We start from the raw sequence: 17,088 nt of genomic DNA, 5'->3' as shown, positions 1-17,088 counted from the left end.
TGAAGACCAAATGCTGCTGTTTTTTCATTGACTTATTCCTGGTGGCTTAATTCTTTGTGTTTTGTAATTTTGGATTGGGAGCTTATATATATATATATTTTTATATATATATATATATATTTTTTTTTTTTTTTTAATATTTGTTTATTTGGCCGCTTCGGGTCTTCCTTGCGGCGTGCAGGATCTTTAGTTGCGGCATGTGGGATCTAGTTCCCTGACCAAGGATCGAACCCGGACCCCCTGCACTGGGAGTACAAAGTCTTAGCCGCTAGACCACCAGGAAAGTCCCGTGAGCTTATATTTGATCGATCTTAATCTCCAGAAGTACTAGGAGGTGTGGTTTGTATTCCTCCAGGTTTTCCCTGTTTTCCGTAAGAGGAGAATCGTGTTTGCTTTTGCCAGGTGCCCTGGACCACGACAATCCAGGACTACTTTGAATTCTTCTCGGCTTGTGGGTTTCTAGACTTGTAGACAGGTAAATGCAGACCTCAAACCTGTACGAGCTGTCATTATAAATTCTCAAAAGAGGGAGGCTTTACCTCTGCCTGGAGGTGAAATTGAAATAGGCAGATTACTATTTTTCCTTTTTGCCATTAGACAGTTTTCTTAGCTTATCTTCATCAAAAGTGTAACCGATACAAGTGATCCAGCTTTAGATAGAGCTCTCAGTTCCAACACTTGTGCAAATCCAAGACCTAATCTTATTTCCCTCATACAGCCAATAATATCAATTTCTAGGTTTCCAGTATTATCGAAAGCTCTCAGAGTAGCTCCAGGGTCTCTTAACGCTCACTATTCTGGTGTTTAGTTCACTCTCCATTTTTTGGGCCTCTGATCTTAGCTATACACTTAAAAGAATGTTTCTTTTATTCTTTCCAGCATTATAGTAATTTTGTAGCAGAAAGTTATTTCTGAAAGTCTCAACTGTCATACTGCTGTAAGTGGAAGTTCAGCTTGTTCTTTAAACAGGCATGAAATGTGTAGTGTATGACTGTGATATGCTGAGATAAGTATGTTCCTGCTAACTCTACCAGGCTCTTCTTGAGTTCCCATTCATCTTAAACCAAAAACCACATAGACAGTATCCACACATGGGATAGCAGTATAGATTTCAATTAATATGTAATGAGCAAGGAAGCCTCTCCTAGAAGGTATTTAGAAACCTACTTTGAAACCTTAAGTTGTTTTTGGCATTCATCTGCGCATTTCATTTAAGGTATCGCTGGTTTCAGACACAAAATTAAGGAAGGAAATAAAAGAGAAATGAGAACTTTCATTCCTGCCTAAGATACCCTTCTCAAGAGTGGCAATAAGTTTGAGTGTCCTGATTATTAAATAGTATCACTTGCCTGTTAATTTGGAAGTAAAGTAAAATTTCTGTCAGACTCATCACATAGCTACTACCTAATAATATTATTGTGGTTTTAGGTAAGTTGACCCAATAGTGTCCCCTAGTTTGGAAAAGTATTACAATATATCCATACAATGGAATGCTCTATATTTACTAAAAATATTTTAGATGAATATCTAATAATATAAAAATTTTTCATGAGTGGCAAAAGTACAAGACAGTGCATGGTATAATACCTTTTGGTTACAGTTATGGTGTCAAGGGAAAAAAAAAGAGGGTATGAATCAAAGATACATCCTTGTGAATATCTACATTTAAGGGCTGGTAGACAAAGAACCGGGAAAAGAGAGTTCACCAAGCTACTTGAACCACAGGCTGGTATCTTTTTTTTTTTTTTTTTTTAACATCTTTATTGGATTATAATTGCTTTACAATGGTGTGTTAGTTTCTGCTTTATAACAAAGTGAATCAGCTATACATATACATATATCCCCATATCTCCTCCCTCTGGCGTCTCCCTCCCACCCTCCCTATCCCACCCCTCTAGGTGGTCACAAAGCACCAAGCTGATCTCCCTGTGCTATGCAGCTGCTTCCCACTAGCTATCTATTTTACAGTTGGTAGTATATATAAGTCCATGCCACTCTCTCACTTCGTCCCAGCTTACCCTTCCCAGGCTGGTATCCTGATAACCAAGATGTAGGGAGTTTTAAGAAGCACAGCATAGGTTGCCACTAGTTTCTTGAAGTACAGGGACCTCAAAGAAAATCAGGCCTAGAAGATGCCTTTAGATTAGGACTTTCATCTTTTGGATTTCACAAGTTAATATCAGATTTTTTGTTATGCCTCTATTTGCAAACTCTGTGTCATATTTCTGGTTTCATTGGGTAGAGAGCTGCACCTGTTTCTTCATACATGGTGTAAGCTGTTGAAGATAAATTAGCCAGTTTCAGTGAAGTATTTAGTTCTTATGTGGATTCTGAATTGATTTAGAAACAGGATACCAGGATTATTCAAGAAATCCAAACAAGTGTGGGGATTAGGCTCTTGAGCAGGAATCTTTGTTTTTTGTTACATTTTTTTCTTTTTCTTTTTCTTTTTCTTTTCCTTTTTTGTTTCGTCTTGTTCTAATAAAGAACTGTGAGTTCTAAAATTCCTTGACTAGGCACAAGCAGCTGAGACTCTTCCAGGCTTTGGAGCCTGGGTAGAGCTCAGTGGAGGAAAGAAGGCCTCCCTTCTTCAGATCATCAGTTACCTTCCTACCATCTGATTTAGGGGCTGCCTTTTGAGAGAAGAAGAAGAAAGATGATAGGAATATAGAATAAAACTAAACTGAAAGAATTTACAACTAAAAGAAAACAAGTCATAAAAACAAAATGAAGAGCACAGTCAAAACCATAACAAAGGGGCTTCCCTGGTGGTGCAGTGGTTAAGAATTTGCCTGCCAATGCAGGGGACATGGGTTTGAGCCCTGGTCTGGGAAGATCCCACATGCTGCGGAGCAGTTAAGCCTGTGCACCACAACTACTGAGCCTGCGCTCTAGAGCCCGCGTGCCACAACTACTGAGCCCGTGTGCCACAACTACTGAGCCCACGTGCCACAACTCCTGAAGCCTGCGCACCTAGAGCCTGTGCTCCACAGCAATGAGAAGCCTGCACACCACAATGAAGAGTAGCCCCCCGCTCGCCACAACTAGAGAAAGCCCGCACGCAGCAACAAAGACTCAACACAGCCAAAAATAAATAAATACATAAATTTATATTAAAAAAAAACCATAACAAAGGGTCAGACTAAGTTCTTATTCAAAATTTGCAAATGACAGTACCTGGCTCTCAAAGGAATAACTCCCAAAGGAATAAACCTAAGGAGCAAGGCGTTTCTCAGGGAAAGGTGCCAGAGAGTTTGTCCCCAGCCCTGTCCTGGGCGAGAAACAGCCCATCAGTGAAGGAGTTTGTGCTTCCTCCAGGGTCGACATGGTTAGCCACATTCAGCCACTTTTACCCAGTGGCCTGTTGCCTGGAACAGTTCCCTCCTGTTTCTCTCCTTCCCTGCTGCCTGTCTTCTCTTGTTGGGAGTATTATGTGCATAGATCCCACAGTACACCTCTGCCCTGTGTGGAGCCCTCACTAGAGCAGCGGCTCCCAAACCCCACAAGATCCATTCAGGTGTAGTGTTCAATAATTCGGATTTCTGACACATTTCCAAGTGATGCTGCTAGTCAGGGAACTATATATCTTAAGAACTACAGTCTTAGACCTAGAGTGGGAGAGGAGGGAATGAGGAGAAGTGGTTTCTATAATTGTAAAGGATTGTAAAAAACAAACAAATGAAGAATATATGATAGAAACCATATGTGGCCTGCAGAGCCTAAAATATTTGCTCTCTGGCCCTTTACAGAGGAAGTTTGCTGACCCCTGACCTAGAGCAGGCTGCTGAGCGTTCCAGCTGTTCTAATGCACAGTGCTTCTACTCATACCCTGAAATGGAAGGAGATGCTAGCAATATTGATAACTGATTTTCATTCATTCACAACCTGTTTTCCAAACGTGTCTTCTCTATCTCTCTTATAAAGGCCCAACACAGCCTCATGAACAGAAGTGTTTTCTGCATGTATTGAGAATTGCTTACTTTATTTTATTTTTGGATCAGTAATACTGCACATCATCTACAATTCAAAAAGGTATAAAAGGGTATATGGTGAAAAGTAAGTCTCACTGGAGGTAACCATTATTATCTTGCATATCCTTCCAAAGGTAGTCTTGAGTTTGTGCATATACAGTAATTTACTGACATATACTTGTATAAATTATGTATAAAAATATATATGAATAAAGATATAAATTTTTTAAACAAATGGTATCACACTCTGTGTACTCTTTTACGTCTTGCTTTTTTTCTTTCTTTTTTTTCTTTTGGCTGCGCCACATGGCTTGTAGGATCTTACTTCCCCGACCAGGGATGGAACCTGGGCCCTTGGCAGTGGAAGCCTGAGTCCTAACCACTGGACCACCAGGAAATTTCCCATCTTGCTTTTTTTCATTCCACATTATTTCTTGGAAATCGTCCCTTGTGTACATGTTACCCTTCTTCATGTTTCTCAACAGCCACATACAGTATTCCATTATGTGAATATACTGTAATTTTTAACCACTTGCCTGACAGTGAACTTCAGGTTGATAAAATCCAAAAGGGGGAATTACTGGCTAAAGGGTGTGTGCATTTGTGATTTTCACAGATTATCCTGTATTGCCTTCCAGATAATTTGTACCCATCCACATCCCCACCAGCAGTGTAGGAGCATGCTGCTTCCTTTATCATACCCTGTGTTCCAGATAGTTTGATCTTGTACAATCTGATGAGTGAGAAAGTATGATTTTAATTTTTATTTCTCTAACTAGAGCAGTTGAGCATCTCTTCATATGTTTGAGAGTTATTTGTAATTAGTTCTTTTTCTGTGAACTTTGTTCAGATTATTAATCTAATTTTCTGTTAGTTGATTGTCTTAATATTATTAAGAATATCCTTAGGTCTTTTATATGATTTATAAATACTTTCCTAGTTTGTCATTGTCTTTTGATTTTGTTTTTTCTTTTTTGCCATGAAGTAGTTTAACTTAAAATTTTATGTAGTTCTGAATATTTTTTTCATAGTTTCTGTGTTATTTGTCTTTTCTTAGGCTTCCTTGTTCTGGGCCTATTTTTTTTTAACTATCTGATTTTTCCTATAGTTCGTTTGTGAGGTTTTTTACATTTTAAAATATTCTATTGATTTGGCATTTGCTTTAGAGTAAAATATGAGGTAGCGGTACAAATATTTTCTCCATATCATTGTCTAACGTCATTTATTGAACAATCTACCTTTCCCACACTGATTTGAAATGACGTCTTAAAAGTTTTTAACTGTTGAGTGTCCCCTGACTTGACAAAATTAAGGAATTGCTTGAAGGAAAAGGGTCATGTTAGATCACAATAGTTCTGAATCCTCACTGCATTTTAGAATTGTCTAAGCAGTAAGTACTTCTCAAAGTTTTATGTGCGTCTGATTTACCTTAGGATTTTGTTAAATATGTGGATTCTGATTCAGTAGGTCTGGGATTCAGTATTTCTAACAAGCTCCCAGGTGCTGAAGCTGCTGATCTTTTAACCACATTTAAGTGGCGATACCAGTGCCTCAGCCCTACCACCAGAGATTTTGATTTAACTGGCCTGTGGTCAGGCCCAGGTATAGGTGGTTTCTGAGATTTTCTAGGTGATTCTAATGTACAGTGAAGATTGAGAACAGCTGGGTTGGGAGATCTGAATTTCAATAATTAGTATTATGGCAGCTGTTGCTTAAAAAGCCAGATAATTCCCTGGCATTTTAGTAAGTGGGTGGGACAATCTTAGCATTAATGGTGATGGCTGAGAATAATAAATTGATTAGGACTCAGATGATTATACATTTCTCCTGCCTCTTCTCCCTCACTCTTTCCTTAAATGCTATAGAGGGATGATTGAAAAAAAAAAAAAAAAACAGTTCCAGAAATAAAAACACTATTTTGTTTGGGTATTTCCTTTTCAAAGTATTAAAGTGCCTGAAGTTCTTGAAGAGTTGCCATGTATTTTTCTACAGGTGGAATGAGGTATCATCTCCTGTCTCCAGAGGATCGAGAAGAACTGGTAGAAGGCACAAGGCCCAGAAGAAAGAAACATGACTACCGCATAGCACTATTTGGAGGCTCCCAACCACAGTCTTGTAGATATTTTAACCCAAAGGTAACTAATTTTTATTCTTGTTTTTGTTTTTAAAAGCACTGAGCACATAGACACGCACCTACCACCAGCAGTAATAACTCATATAGGAGATGTTATAGTTTATGGTGTTCTTTCATAGACCTTACAAGATACATAGTTATCACCTTCATTTTACAAATAAGGAAACTGTGAGGGTTAGTCAGATTTCAAATGTTTCCATGATTGCTCTGGAGTGCTACATGGTAACCATTATCAAAGAAAACGGGAAACAGTTCTAGCTTCTTTTGTTAGGAGGTCCTTGCATTCATTACAGCTCCTTGCTTTCCTTATGTGCGATTTTCATTGAAAATCTGCTTCTAGAGCTATGTGGGTTGTTTTTTTTCCCCCTTAGTAATTATGTTTGAATATAAAATAATACACAGTCATTCTAGAAAATGTGGAAAATCTAGACCATCATGAAGAAAAAAAGAAAATTACCTTTAATCCAATCATCTAAAAAAATATAAATTTATTTTATTTATTTTTGGCTGTGTTGGGTCTTCATTGCTGCACATGGGCTTTCTCTAGTTGCAGCGAGCGGGGGCTACTCTTCGTTGCGGTGCGCGGGCTTCTCATTGCGGTGCCTTCTCTTGTTGCAGAGCACGGGCTCTAGGCACGCAGGCTTAGTAGTTGTGGCGCATGGGTTCAGTAGTTGTAGCTCGTGGGCTCTAGAGCTCAGGCTCAGGAGTTGTGGCGCATGGGCTTAGTTGCTCCGCGCCATGTGGGATCTTCCCAGACCAGGGCTCAAACCCGTGTCCCTTGCATTAGTAGGCAGATTCTTAACCACTGCGTCACCAGGGAAGCCCCAACCGTCTAGAAATTATTACCAGTTTTAATGTGTTTTCCATTATGTGTTATGCCAGTTGGACAGCAGAGCCTGAGTCATAGGTCTAGGAACACAATTTTTAAAAATAGATTATGAGAAAATGCACTCATATTTCTACCCCTTGTTTCTTAGAACTGTGTTTTTTGGCTGTGGGGGAGATAATACCATATTTTGCTGTTACTACATGTATTGCCCAAGCAGAGCAGATACCATAATCCTAAAAGATAGCACCCCGACCTTGCAAGGTGGTACCCATAACCGATGTTGAATCTTAGCACTTAATGGTCTCTTTCAACATCTCATAGGCCCATTTTTTGTTGATGATAGATAACCTGGTGAGTCCAGAGCATCCTTTTTACATCAGGATACTCCTTTCTCTGAGATGTGGGTCCTTGGAGGCTTTCTGTGTAATACTGTAGTGGTGATAATACAAGGCATTTATAAAAACACATATGATGGTGTTGTCAAGAGTGCAAAAGACAGCAAAGGCCAATCCAAATCCAGAGTAAGTATCAGTTCCAATGAGGACAGAGCTTTGTCCCTTCAACAATGGAAGGGTTCCAGTGTAGTTAGCTTGGTGTTAGGTAACTAACTGGTTCCCTCAAGGTGTGATAACAAATCAAGTTCTTAGAATCGGTCAGTATTGCCAACAAAGTGGGTGCTAGCCAGTAGTGGACAGCCACACTGGCCTCAGGGAGGGAAAGTCCATCAGCTTCTGTAGCCACTGACTTATGCAGTTACTGCATGCATATCTATCACTGCCACTGGAGTCACTCATAAGCCCATTGAGCAAGCATCGGATTGGGGAGGAAAGATATAGATGCAATCCCGTCCACATGATTATTAAGAGACTTTGCTGCAGTTGTGGGCACTCTGGTAGGAATTCATGTGGGACCCAAATTTGTTTCCTTTCTGGAGTGCGTTCTACATTATCCTTCCTCAGATCTCCTTGTCAGCAGTCTTTCGTGCTTGCTTATTTTAAGTCCGTATCCGTCTGGGAAAACCATTAGTCACCATCCGAGAATGGATAAAAACTGACCTGAGGCTTTCTCTACTGAGAGGTATAATGGACATTAAAAGGAACTGCTTGAAAATCTGCCATATCAGGATATGTCTCTTCTGTATTATCCTTCAGTACCATTCCTGAAGGGAGTATAATGCTTAAGCAGTCCACTCTTGGCTAGTACTATCACAAATGAACCAAGCTCAGGTCTCTCAATTTTGTCAGCTGATCTGTAGGGACCACCTCCCTGAAGACATAACCCTGGGTGAGGGAGAAGGCCTACTGAGTAAGGGTTGTGATTATCCCATTTGGGTATTCTGTGCCTTGGGGACCTCCATATGCCCAGTTTTATGTTTAAATACTAGATCATGGGTTGAAAGCATGCTATTTGTGATTTGGTAGGTCAGGGAAAACTGTTCAAAATGGGTTAATGATATGGTCACCTGGTGTCCCTTGGTGTCAGACATTTGCTGTCTGTCAGACCCTAGCAGCCAGCCAGGAGCTATTTACTGAAAAAATGGTACCTGCTTAAAGTAGGTTGGCCTTGCTCCAGAATCCCACAGGTGTGCTCTCTGGTCATATTGAGACATGCCTGAAGTTATATGCAGCATCTCAATCAGCATCCCAATGCCCTAGGATCACAGGATAGCCTGAGCAGCTGAGCCGTATGATTATAGCCTGTCCCACTTAGAAAGTTTACCCAGTAAAAGTATAAATGTAGGACACCCAAACACAGGATATGTGTCATCTGTAAAATGTTAGAAGATGGTTGGGGCAGCAAGCTGTCCTTCCTTTCCAAGGGGCTATGCCAACATGCTGTAGATCAGGGCTTGCCAAACTTTTTCTATACAAGACCAAAGAATATTTTTAGCTTTTTAGGCTACACATTCTCTGCCATAACTGCTCAACTCTGATGCTGTAGCAGGAAAGCAGCCATAGATAATACATAAACAAGTGGGCATGGCTGTATTCCAATCAGATTTTTTTTTTTAAACAGTGTGATGAGGTTTTTTTTTTTTTTAAGTTTATTTATTTATTTATTTTTGGCTATGTTGCGTCTTCGATGCTGTGCGCAAGCTTTCTCTGGTTGCGGCGAGCGGGGGCTACTCTTCGTTGCAGTGCGCGGGCTTCTCATTGCAGTGGCTTCTCTTGTTGCAGAGCACAGGATCTAGGCGCACAGGCTTCAGTAGTTGTGGCACGCGGGCTCAGTAGTTGTGGCTTGCGGGCTCTAGAGCGCAGGCTCATTTGTGGCGCACGGGCTTAGTTGCTTAGCGGCATGTGGGATCGTCCTGGACCAGGACTTGAACCCGTGTCCCCTGCATTGGCAGGAGGATTCTTAACCACTGTGCCACCAGGGAAGTCCCTCCAATCAAATTTTATTTACAGAAACAATCATTGGGTTGGATTTAGCCTGCAAGCCATAGTTTGCCAACCCCTGCTGCAGACCTGTGGACATCTAGGGACTCTGAAGTGACCAACACTGTACTCTAGGATAACTTCTCTCCTGTCCTGTGAAGCACTTGTCTAACCAAGACATACGGGATCCTTTCCATTTTCTGTTCAGTTCTGTTTCTTGAACTGATCAGTATTACAGGCATCAATATAGGAGACCTTTGGCAAGGTGAGATAGACCAGGGCTCCTGCAGCTGAGATTATAGCAGAGAGTTAGAGTCTAGAGATCTTGAGGTCAGACTATGAAATTATTTTATTTTCCCTGCCAGTTGAAATTCCATGTAATGATCTGGGTAAATAGTAACAGAAATACACATTAGCCAGAGTGTTAACTACAGACCAAGTTTTAGTCAATCTGTTCCAGTAAGGAGACCACATCTGGCCCTGCTACAGTAGTTAGAGTCGCCAGTGTGAGTCATATAACTCATAGAGTATATATGCTGCCAGATATCAAAAAGACCTCCAAGGAAAGAGTATCAGGTTAGATTGGTTAAATACCATCATATTTGGACTATCCCTGTGGGCTGCTCTCAGGTCATATATCTATCTCCGGTCCATTCCTCCATCTCCAGGCTGATTTTTTACTAAAGACATCTAGCTTCCTTTCTTAGTAGAAGACTGAGCGACTGGCAGGTACCATGAGTTTTCATGGCCTGTGCAATACAGTTCAATAAGCACAATGTCAGTGTGCTTAACAGGTTGATACACCTACACATCTGTTTCATACCAGGTAAGTTTTAAAACTACTAACATTTCAGTGGCTATTTAATTTCACTGTTTTTTAATTTTTCAGGATCCTTTTGAGTCAACAGCAGGAAATTTGTAAATAAACTTTTTTTTTTTCCAAGGAAAATCTGAAGTCATAGGAGCTTAATTAAATCTGTAAACCACAGCTTTCAGCTGTTGATAATAGTTACACCCCTCTTGTTTCCCAAAGCCTAACTTGGTGTTGATTTTGACAGTTAAAAGGCAATTAAAGTATGTTTTGGTAGAAAATACTTTATCTTAAAGTAGATGTCTATTCTGATGTACAGGGGGACAAGGAGAATCCTGATTTCATTTGAGAGACAGCACTGTTTTTAGAATAAGGCAAATATGGAATGACTACTAGCACTTTGTTTTTGGTCTGTAGTTGTAACACTTCCCTTAATTTTTTTTTTTAAATTGGACAGATGAAAAAAAAAAAAGATGGATATTCTGCACGAGCCTGGAAATGAGACTGTAACTTCAGAATTCTCATTTGATGTCTTACTTTGCTCTTATAAATGGCACGTTCCTAGTGCTCTTTTGTATACTCAGTCACAAGTTTTTAGACTTCCAGTGGAAAAATTTAAATAACTGAGGATATAACTACCAATAAAAACATCCTCATTCCATCAGTTATTACTTTATTCCCTAACACTGACACCATTAGAATCCCATTACAATATTTATTAAATATTTCTATTAGAAGTACCAACCTCTCCTTTCTTTCTGCTGAAAACTTCATCTTGAAAATATTCACTATTTACTATTATTTATAATATTTTAATATAAGTTGGTTGTCTTTATTATTTATAATATTAAAACAATTGGGAAGGCTGATTTCATTATAAGTTATTATTTACCTTGAATCTCCCAAGGTGAACATTATTTCATTATTTAAGTAGACTGCTTAATAATAAGTACTGTATAGGAATTGTTTTAAAATTCTTGAACTTAATATTTTCAGAGATGCTAAAATGGTTTTAACTGTCATTAAACGGAACCCATTGATGTGTGTCCTGTACCAACCCAAAATGATTATTTTCACTGAATTGATCTCCTTCAAAGAGACAATTTAAGCAGTACTACTTAATTGAATTATCTAGAATTAAGCCAACATCCCTATAAACTATTATCTTTAGATATTCCTTGGCTATTGCTCATGAGAGGTGGCAAATATTTGTATTAACTGCTGACTGAAAAATGATTAGAAAGAAAATCTTAACATTTTTTCTAGTAGATAAGTAGATAAAGGATAAAGAAATCTTGGGTTGCTATATTGAATTGAAATGACACTCTTCTTGTCAGGGTCCTTTCATGAAGCCTGCTGAGTCTCCCCTTCCCCACCTGTACCTGTTTTTAAAGTTTTCAAGTGCTTATTGATTACTAGAAGAGTTTTTTTTCTGAATCCAGTGCTCTGTTCTCTTAGAATTGGTGTTCTCAAATTGTAGTATGGGAACGTTTTATGATATTGATGCCAAATAAAAGTTGACTTAATTGACCAGATTATTTGGACTATTCTTGTCAGTGAAATCATCAGCTTTGAGGGCTTAAAACTTTGTAGGGGTCTTGGCTCACCACTTTCATATGGTGGAGAAATAGGAGACTATGGGACTTCCCTGGTGGTGCAGTGGTTAAGAATCTGCCTGCCAATACAGGTTCAATCCCTGGTCCGGGAAGATCCCACATGCCACGGAGCAGCTAAACCCGTGCGCCACAATTGCTAAGCCCACGTGCCACAACCACTGAAGCCTGAGCACCTAGAGCCCGTGATCTGCAACAGGAGAAGCCACCACAGTGAAGAGTAGCCCCTGCTCGCCGCAAATAGAGAAAGCCTGTGGCCAGCAACAAAGACCCAACGCAACCAAAAAAAAAGGAGACTGTGCTCTAGAGAAAAAGGGATTCTGCATATTCCCTGGCAAAACCAAACAAGGAGTAAGACCAGCAGAGTGAGGGCTAGACCCTGTAAATTGCAAAGGCAGAAAACCATATGGTGCCATATTTTATGGAACCATCAGTTTCTTCTCCTGAGTACCTTCTTCTTTTTTTTTTTTTTTTTTTGGTCTCACCGCGGGGGCTTGTGGGATTTTAGTTCCCCGACCAGGGATTGAACCCAGGCCCTTGGCAATGAGAGCACAGAGTCCTAACCACTGGACCGCCAGGGAAGTCCCTCTTAGTACCTTTTCCTACTTAAAACTCTGAAGTAGATTCATCACTGAGCTTAGTGTCTGGCCCAATGTGGGTAGTCAAGTTTGTGAGGATGAATGAACCGGTATAACTTTATATAATATTTCATAAGCAATTTTGTCAGTTGGTTTTATAGGACTGGATTTAAATATAGGTGGACCCTAAATCAAAAGAAGTGAAGTTACTTTCAACACAAAACACATTTTCCTCTTGGAAATATTGTTTACTAAAGGTATCACAGTGCCTTTTCTCACAGTATCATAGCTAACTTCCCTCTTAAACAGGCCTTCACTAAGGAGACAGTCCTACATTGTCATCAGGGTGGAAACTGGCAGTTATATGTTGCATGTGATTTTAAAAGACCTGTGTGTAAAAGAAGTGTAAACCTTATAGGAAAATGGTGTTACATTAAAAAATTAATGAAGCTTTTGTAAGAGTGCATCAGTAGTGTTTGTCACCAGCAAAAGAGTGTTGTAGGAGCAGTATACTGGAGTCAAAGAGTGAGTGTTGCTAAAATGATCAGGGGCACCTGTAAGAACAAAATATCCAAAATGGACAGCAGTAATCCCAGGTGGTTTGGACCTATAGCTGTGTCCCACAGGGACTGATGTTGCTGGAATGCAAGTGTGGGCCAACATGGGTATCCCTTAAGCTTCCTTAGTGGTCAGTATAACAGGCGCCAGTGGTAAAAATCAGTGTTCTTTGCCGCTTATGCACAATAAGTATTCCTCATACCTGTTTGTTTGCAGGCAGTTTGGTTAGACAGGTGGTCCTCACATTCAAGTAGAAGAGATTGGAACACATTCTGAGGTAAATTCTCAGTAGAGTGCCTTCCTAGAATGTCTTCCAAAATAGGAATATTGAGAGCCTCTGTTTTGTTTTGTTTTCAAGCATCTCCATAACACACTTTTGTAGTTTTGTTGTAAAGTCAACCTCACAGCCCTTGTACCCTACAAAGGTGCAGTACCTGAAGTTCCCACCTTCAGGGATCAGTTTCCTTTTGTGTTTAGTCACTGTGCCTGCAAAAAACCCCGGTGAAAATACGACTCACCAAGAGAGGGATGACTTCAGACTCTGTAAGCCACAGCCAGCCATAATTATTGTAAATTAACAGATCAGTCCCCTTAAAGGACAGAGAGGGCAGAAACAAAGCTGTAGGTATTTGATTGAGGGCCACAGGTGGGAAGGAATAAGGAGACTAGGGATGATAAATCTGTGTGGTGGTGTTTTAAAGGACTCTTGTCATCCTGGAATTAGCTGGAGGGTAGTGGCTACATAAATGCAGGGCTAGTGGGTAAGAGGCTGAGGGAAATCACCAGGGAATGAAATAAATATTTACTATGCCATGTCATTCAAAAATTACTGTTGGCTACCTTTGGTAATTGTTCATATGATGACCCAAAGGCACAGTAAGATCTTTTATCCTAGAAGTATTAAATCATGTTCAGATAGGTTTCCTGTGATATTCTTTGAAAATTGGTGATCAGTATAAGAGAAAAATTGGTGATCAGTATAAGAGAAAGCTACCCTCAGTTGCTATAAACAATAGCAGATTGTACCATAGCATACTGTACAGTTAGCTGGTTATAAACTGCAGTTTGAACAAATATTTTGTCATATATTACCAGTATGACAGTTCATCTAGAATTTGAAATTTTGGGGTTGGACTGCAGCAGGGATTATGAAGGAGTCAAACGCAAAGTGTATGAGATGTATACAAGCTTGAAGCAATTAGAGAACACAGAGGCTGAGGTTGGTGAAGCTGCCCCTGAGTGTAGCCAATTAAAAGTCCCAGTATGGGGGCTTCCCTGGTGGCGCAGTGGTTGAGAATCCGCCTGCCAATGCAGGGCACACGGGTTCGAGCCCTGGTCTGGGAGGATCCCACATGCCGCAGAGCAACTGGGCCCCTGCGCTACAACTACTGAGCCTGCGCTCTAGAGCTCGTGCTCCGCAACAAGAGAAGCCACGACAATGAGAAGCCCACGCACCGCATCGAAGAGTAGCCCCGGCTCGTCGCAACTAGAGAAAGACCGCGTGCAGCAACAAAGACCCAATGCAGCCAAAAATAAATAAATAAATAAATGTTTAAAAAAAAAAAAAAAAAGTCCCAGTATGGGATAGGTAATGACAGCCTGGGTGGTCTGAAAAGAAGAGATTCCCCTGGGTTGAATTTGTCCATGGACGCTTCATGGAAGTTTTCTTTTTCTTTTTTTTTTTTTAAATATTAGATATACGTCCCCCAAAATCAATGCATTTTTTTTAATTAATTTATTTATGGCTGTGTTGGGTCTTAGTTTCTGTGCGAGGGCTTTCTCCAGTTGCGGCAAGCGGGGGCCACTCTTCATCGCAGTGCGCGGGCCTCTCACTATCGTGGCCTCTCTTGTTGCGGAGCACAGGCTCCAGACACGCAGGCTCAGTAATTGTGGCTCACGGGCCTAGTTGCTCCGTGGCATGTGGGATCTTCCCAGACCAGGGCTCGAACCCGTGTCCCCTGCATTGGCAGGCAGATTCTCAACCACTGCACCACCAGGGAAGCCCCATGGAAGTTTTCTTGAGGGACACTTACTGGTAGAGTTTAGATAGGAAGAAAGAGAAAGAAAAGAATATATTGAGTCCTAAGTATGAATATATCTTTTTGGTTTGATAAGTATGAGTATTAAAAGTTTTCATAAAATGCATACAAAGTATTATTTAACTGAATGGAGTCTAACTTTTTGCTTTAAAAAAAAAAGAATTTAGATATAGGTGGAAGAACTGAAGGACTCACCCATTGGTCTTTTTTCTTTTGTGAGACCTTTTTTTTGGTCCCTTGTCTTGTCTTCCTTCCTCCCTCCTTTCCTTCCTTCTTTCCTTCCTTCCTTCCTTTATTTCTAAAAGAAAGCAGCTGTTTTGTAGAAGGAGCATGTCAAGTCCAGGTATAGGAGCTTAGGCAAGTCAGCCTTTCTGAACTTCAGTTTTCTGGTCTATTAACAGAAGGTTTAAATCTTAGGATTTGCGTGAATATCAATTATGTTCATTTGACTCTTTGATCTTCATTCACTGAGTCTCTTTCTCCCTGCCATCCTTAAGTTTTTCTCATTTTCCCATATTTAAATGTAAAAAGGCTTACCATCTCCATTTTGTTATTTTCTTCCCCCTGCCTAACTCTTCCAAACCCCCTGACTGGGTGCATTATCTCCTATACTGTACACATCTGAGACAAGAGTTGATGTTTGTCCCATTGGTGAGAACGTTTTATTAAATGGGTATGTTACTGCATTTTGAGATTTGAGATAATCATTTAAAGTATAATATGCCTTCCTGTGCCAAGATAAAAAATTACACGTCAAAGTTCATCTAAAGGCAAATCTTGTCATTGAGATATCTGGCAAGGTGCTAGCGCAGAGATGTTCCCCTGCTATTTCATGTATTTTTTACTGAAAGGACAAGAGCTGATATTGAGCATAATATTCATATCAGGTTTCACTTTTGAACTGCGTTTCATCTCACTTAAATTTCTGAGTAGATTTGAGTTGTGTGTCTTGGTGGTATGGTTTTAGTTTGAGAGTGGAGGGGGGAGAACATTTTGTGACTTTATAAAACAGTAGTGATTCTTAATTAGTAATTCCCTTTGAGCTGGTGTCTGGCCTCACTTCCCACTCCTTGCTGGTTTTAACTATCAGTAGCTGGGAACTGCCCGTTGATATGTTCACTGTTCCTGAGTTTATCTAGCAGCTTACAGTAGCACAGTCATGCCCTGCCCACCCACTGCCAACTGTGGAAGCCTTTTTTCTAGCTGTGATGCTATGTTTTATGAAGAACTTCAGTTACAAGAGTATTTTCTTCCAGTGGCTGATTATTAAATCCCTTTCTGGACTTTGGGAGGTTAATATGTTTACAGAAATATCTGTGTGATCCCATTGAAAATGAGTGCATTTCAAAGTGGGTACAGCCTAGGAAATTAAGCACAATCAAGTGTTCACTTCTGAAAAACTAGAGTGCCCTAATAGCGTGCTATTTAGAAGGAAGGCAAAGACTGTTTCTGATCCGTCTTGTAGTTGAAATTCAGCCGCGTAGTATAATAGCTATTTGTTTAAATTTTTAAAGCCTTAACTTAAATTAGTTTTAAGTCCACATTTCTGTTAAAACATTTAGTACTATTATAAGCATCTGACGTGAGAAGTTGTTTTCTTTGTACCATACTTTTGGTACTACTTGCCTGGTTGTTGTATTTACTTTTTCTGTTTAAAAAAATAATATATGCTCATTGTAGAAAATTCAAACATAGCAAGATAAAAAGGAGAAAGCCAGAGTGCTCCCAGCATAACAGACAGTCATCAATGGTTGGTGAACATCATTCCAGTCCTCTCATTTTTTTTTTTAATTTAGAATTTTTTATTTTTTTAATTTTATTTTTTATTTATTTTTTGTTTTGGCCGCACCTTGCGGCATGCAGAGCTTCCCTGACCAGGGATCGAACCCATGCCCTCTGCAGTGGAAGCACGGAGTCTTAACCACTGAACTGCCAGGAAAGTCCCCAGTGTTCTCACTTTATATATGTAGATCATGCCATACGTGCTATTTTACAAAAACTTTTTTTTACTCTCTCAGCATTTATATTGTGGTATTTTCATGTCAATGAAAATACCATCCTTTTGAAGGGCTGTGGAGTATTCCTCATAAGGATATATAATATTATCATTTATTTGTAATAGTGACTCTATTTCTGTTTTGTAAGTAAGTTCATTTGTACCTTTTTTTAGATTCTACATT

At 39.8% G+C, this 17,088-nt stretch overlaps 1 protein-coding gene across 5 annotated transcripts in view; it reads left to right on the top strand.

Moving 5' to 3' along the window:
• Positions 1-17,088, top strand: part of KLHL7 (kelch like family member 7) — a 56,406-nt gene that overhangs the window by 26,440 nt on the left and 12,878 nt on the right. For all 5 annotated transcript variants that reach the window (XM_082472716.1, XM_082472717.1, XM_082472718.1 and 2 more), the window contains one exon: positions 5,964-6,106. In XM_082472716.1, the coding sequence (XP_082328842.1) occupies positions 5,964-6,106 (143 nt within the window). The remainder of the gene's footprint in view (positions 1-5,963; positions 6,107-17,088) is intronic.

This window comes from Balaenoptera physalus, assembly GCF_965194825.1.
Source record: "Balaenoptera physalus genome assembly, chromosome: 8".
NCBI lineage: Eukaryota > Metazoa > Chordata > Mammalia > Artiodactyla > Balaenopteridae > Balaenoptera > Balaenoptera physalus.
Note: the sequence above shows the minus strand (reverse complement) of the source record. Positions and strands in the feature narration are given on the sequence as shown.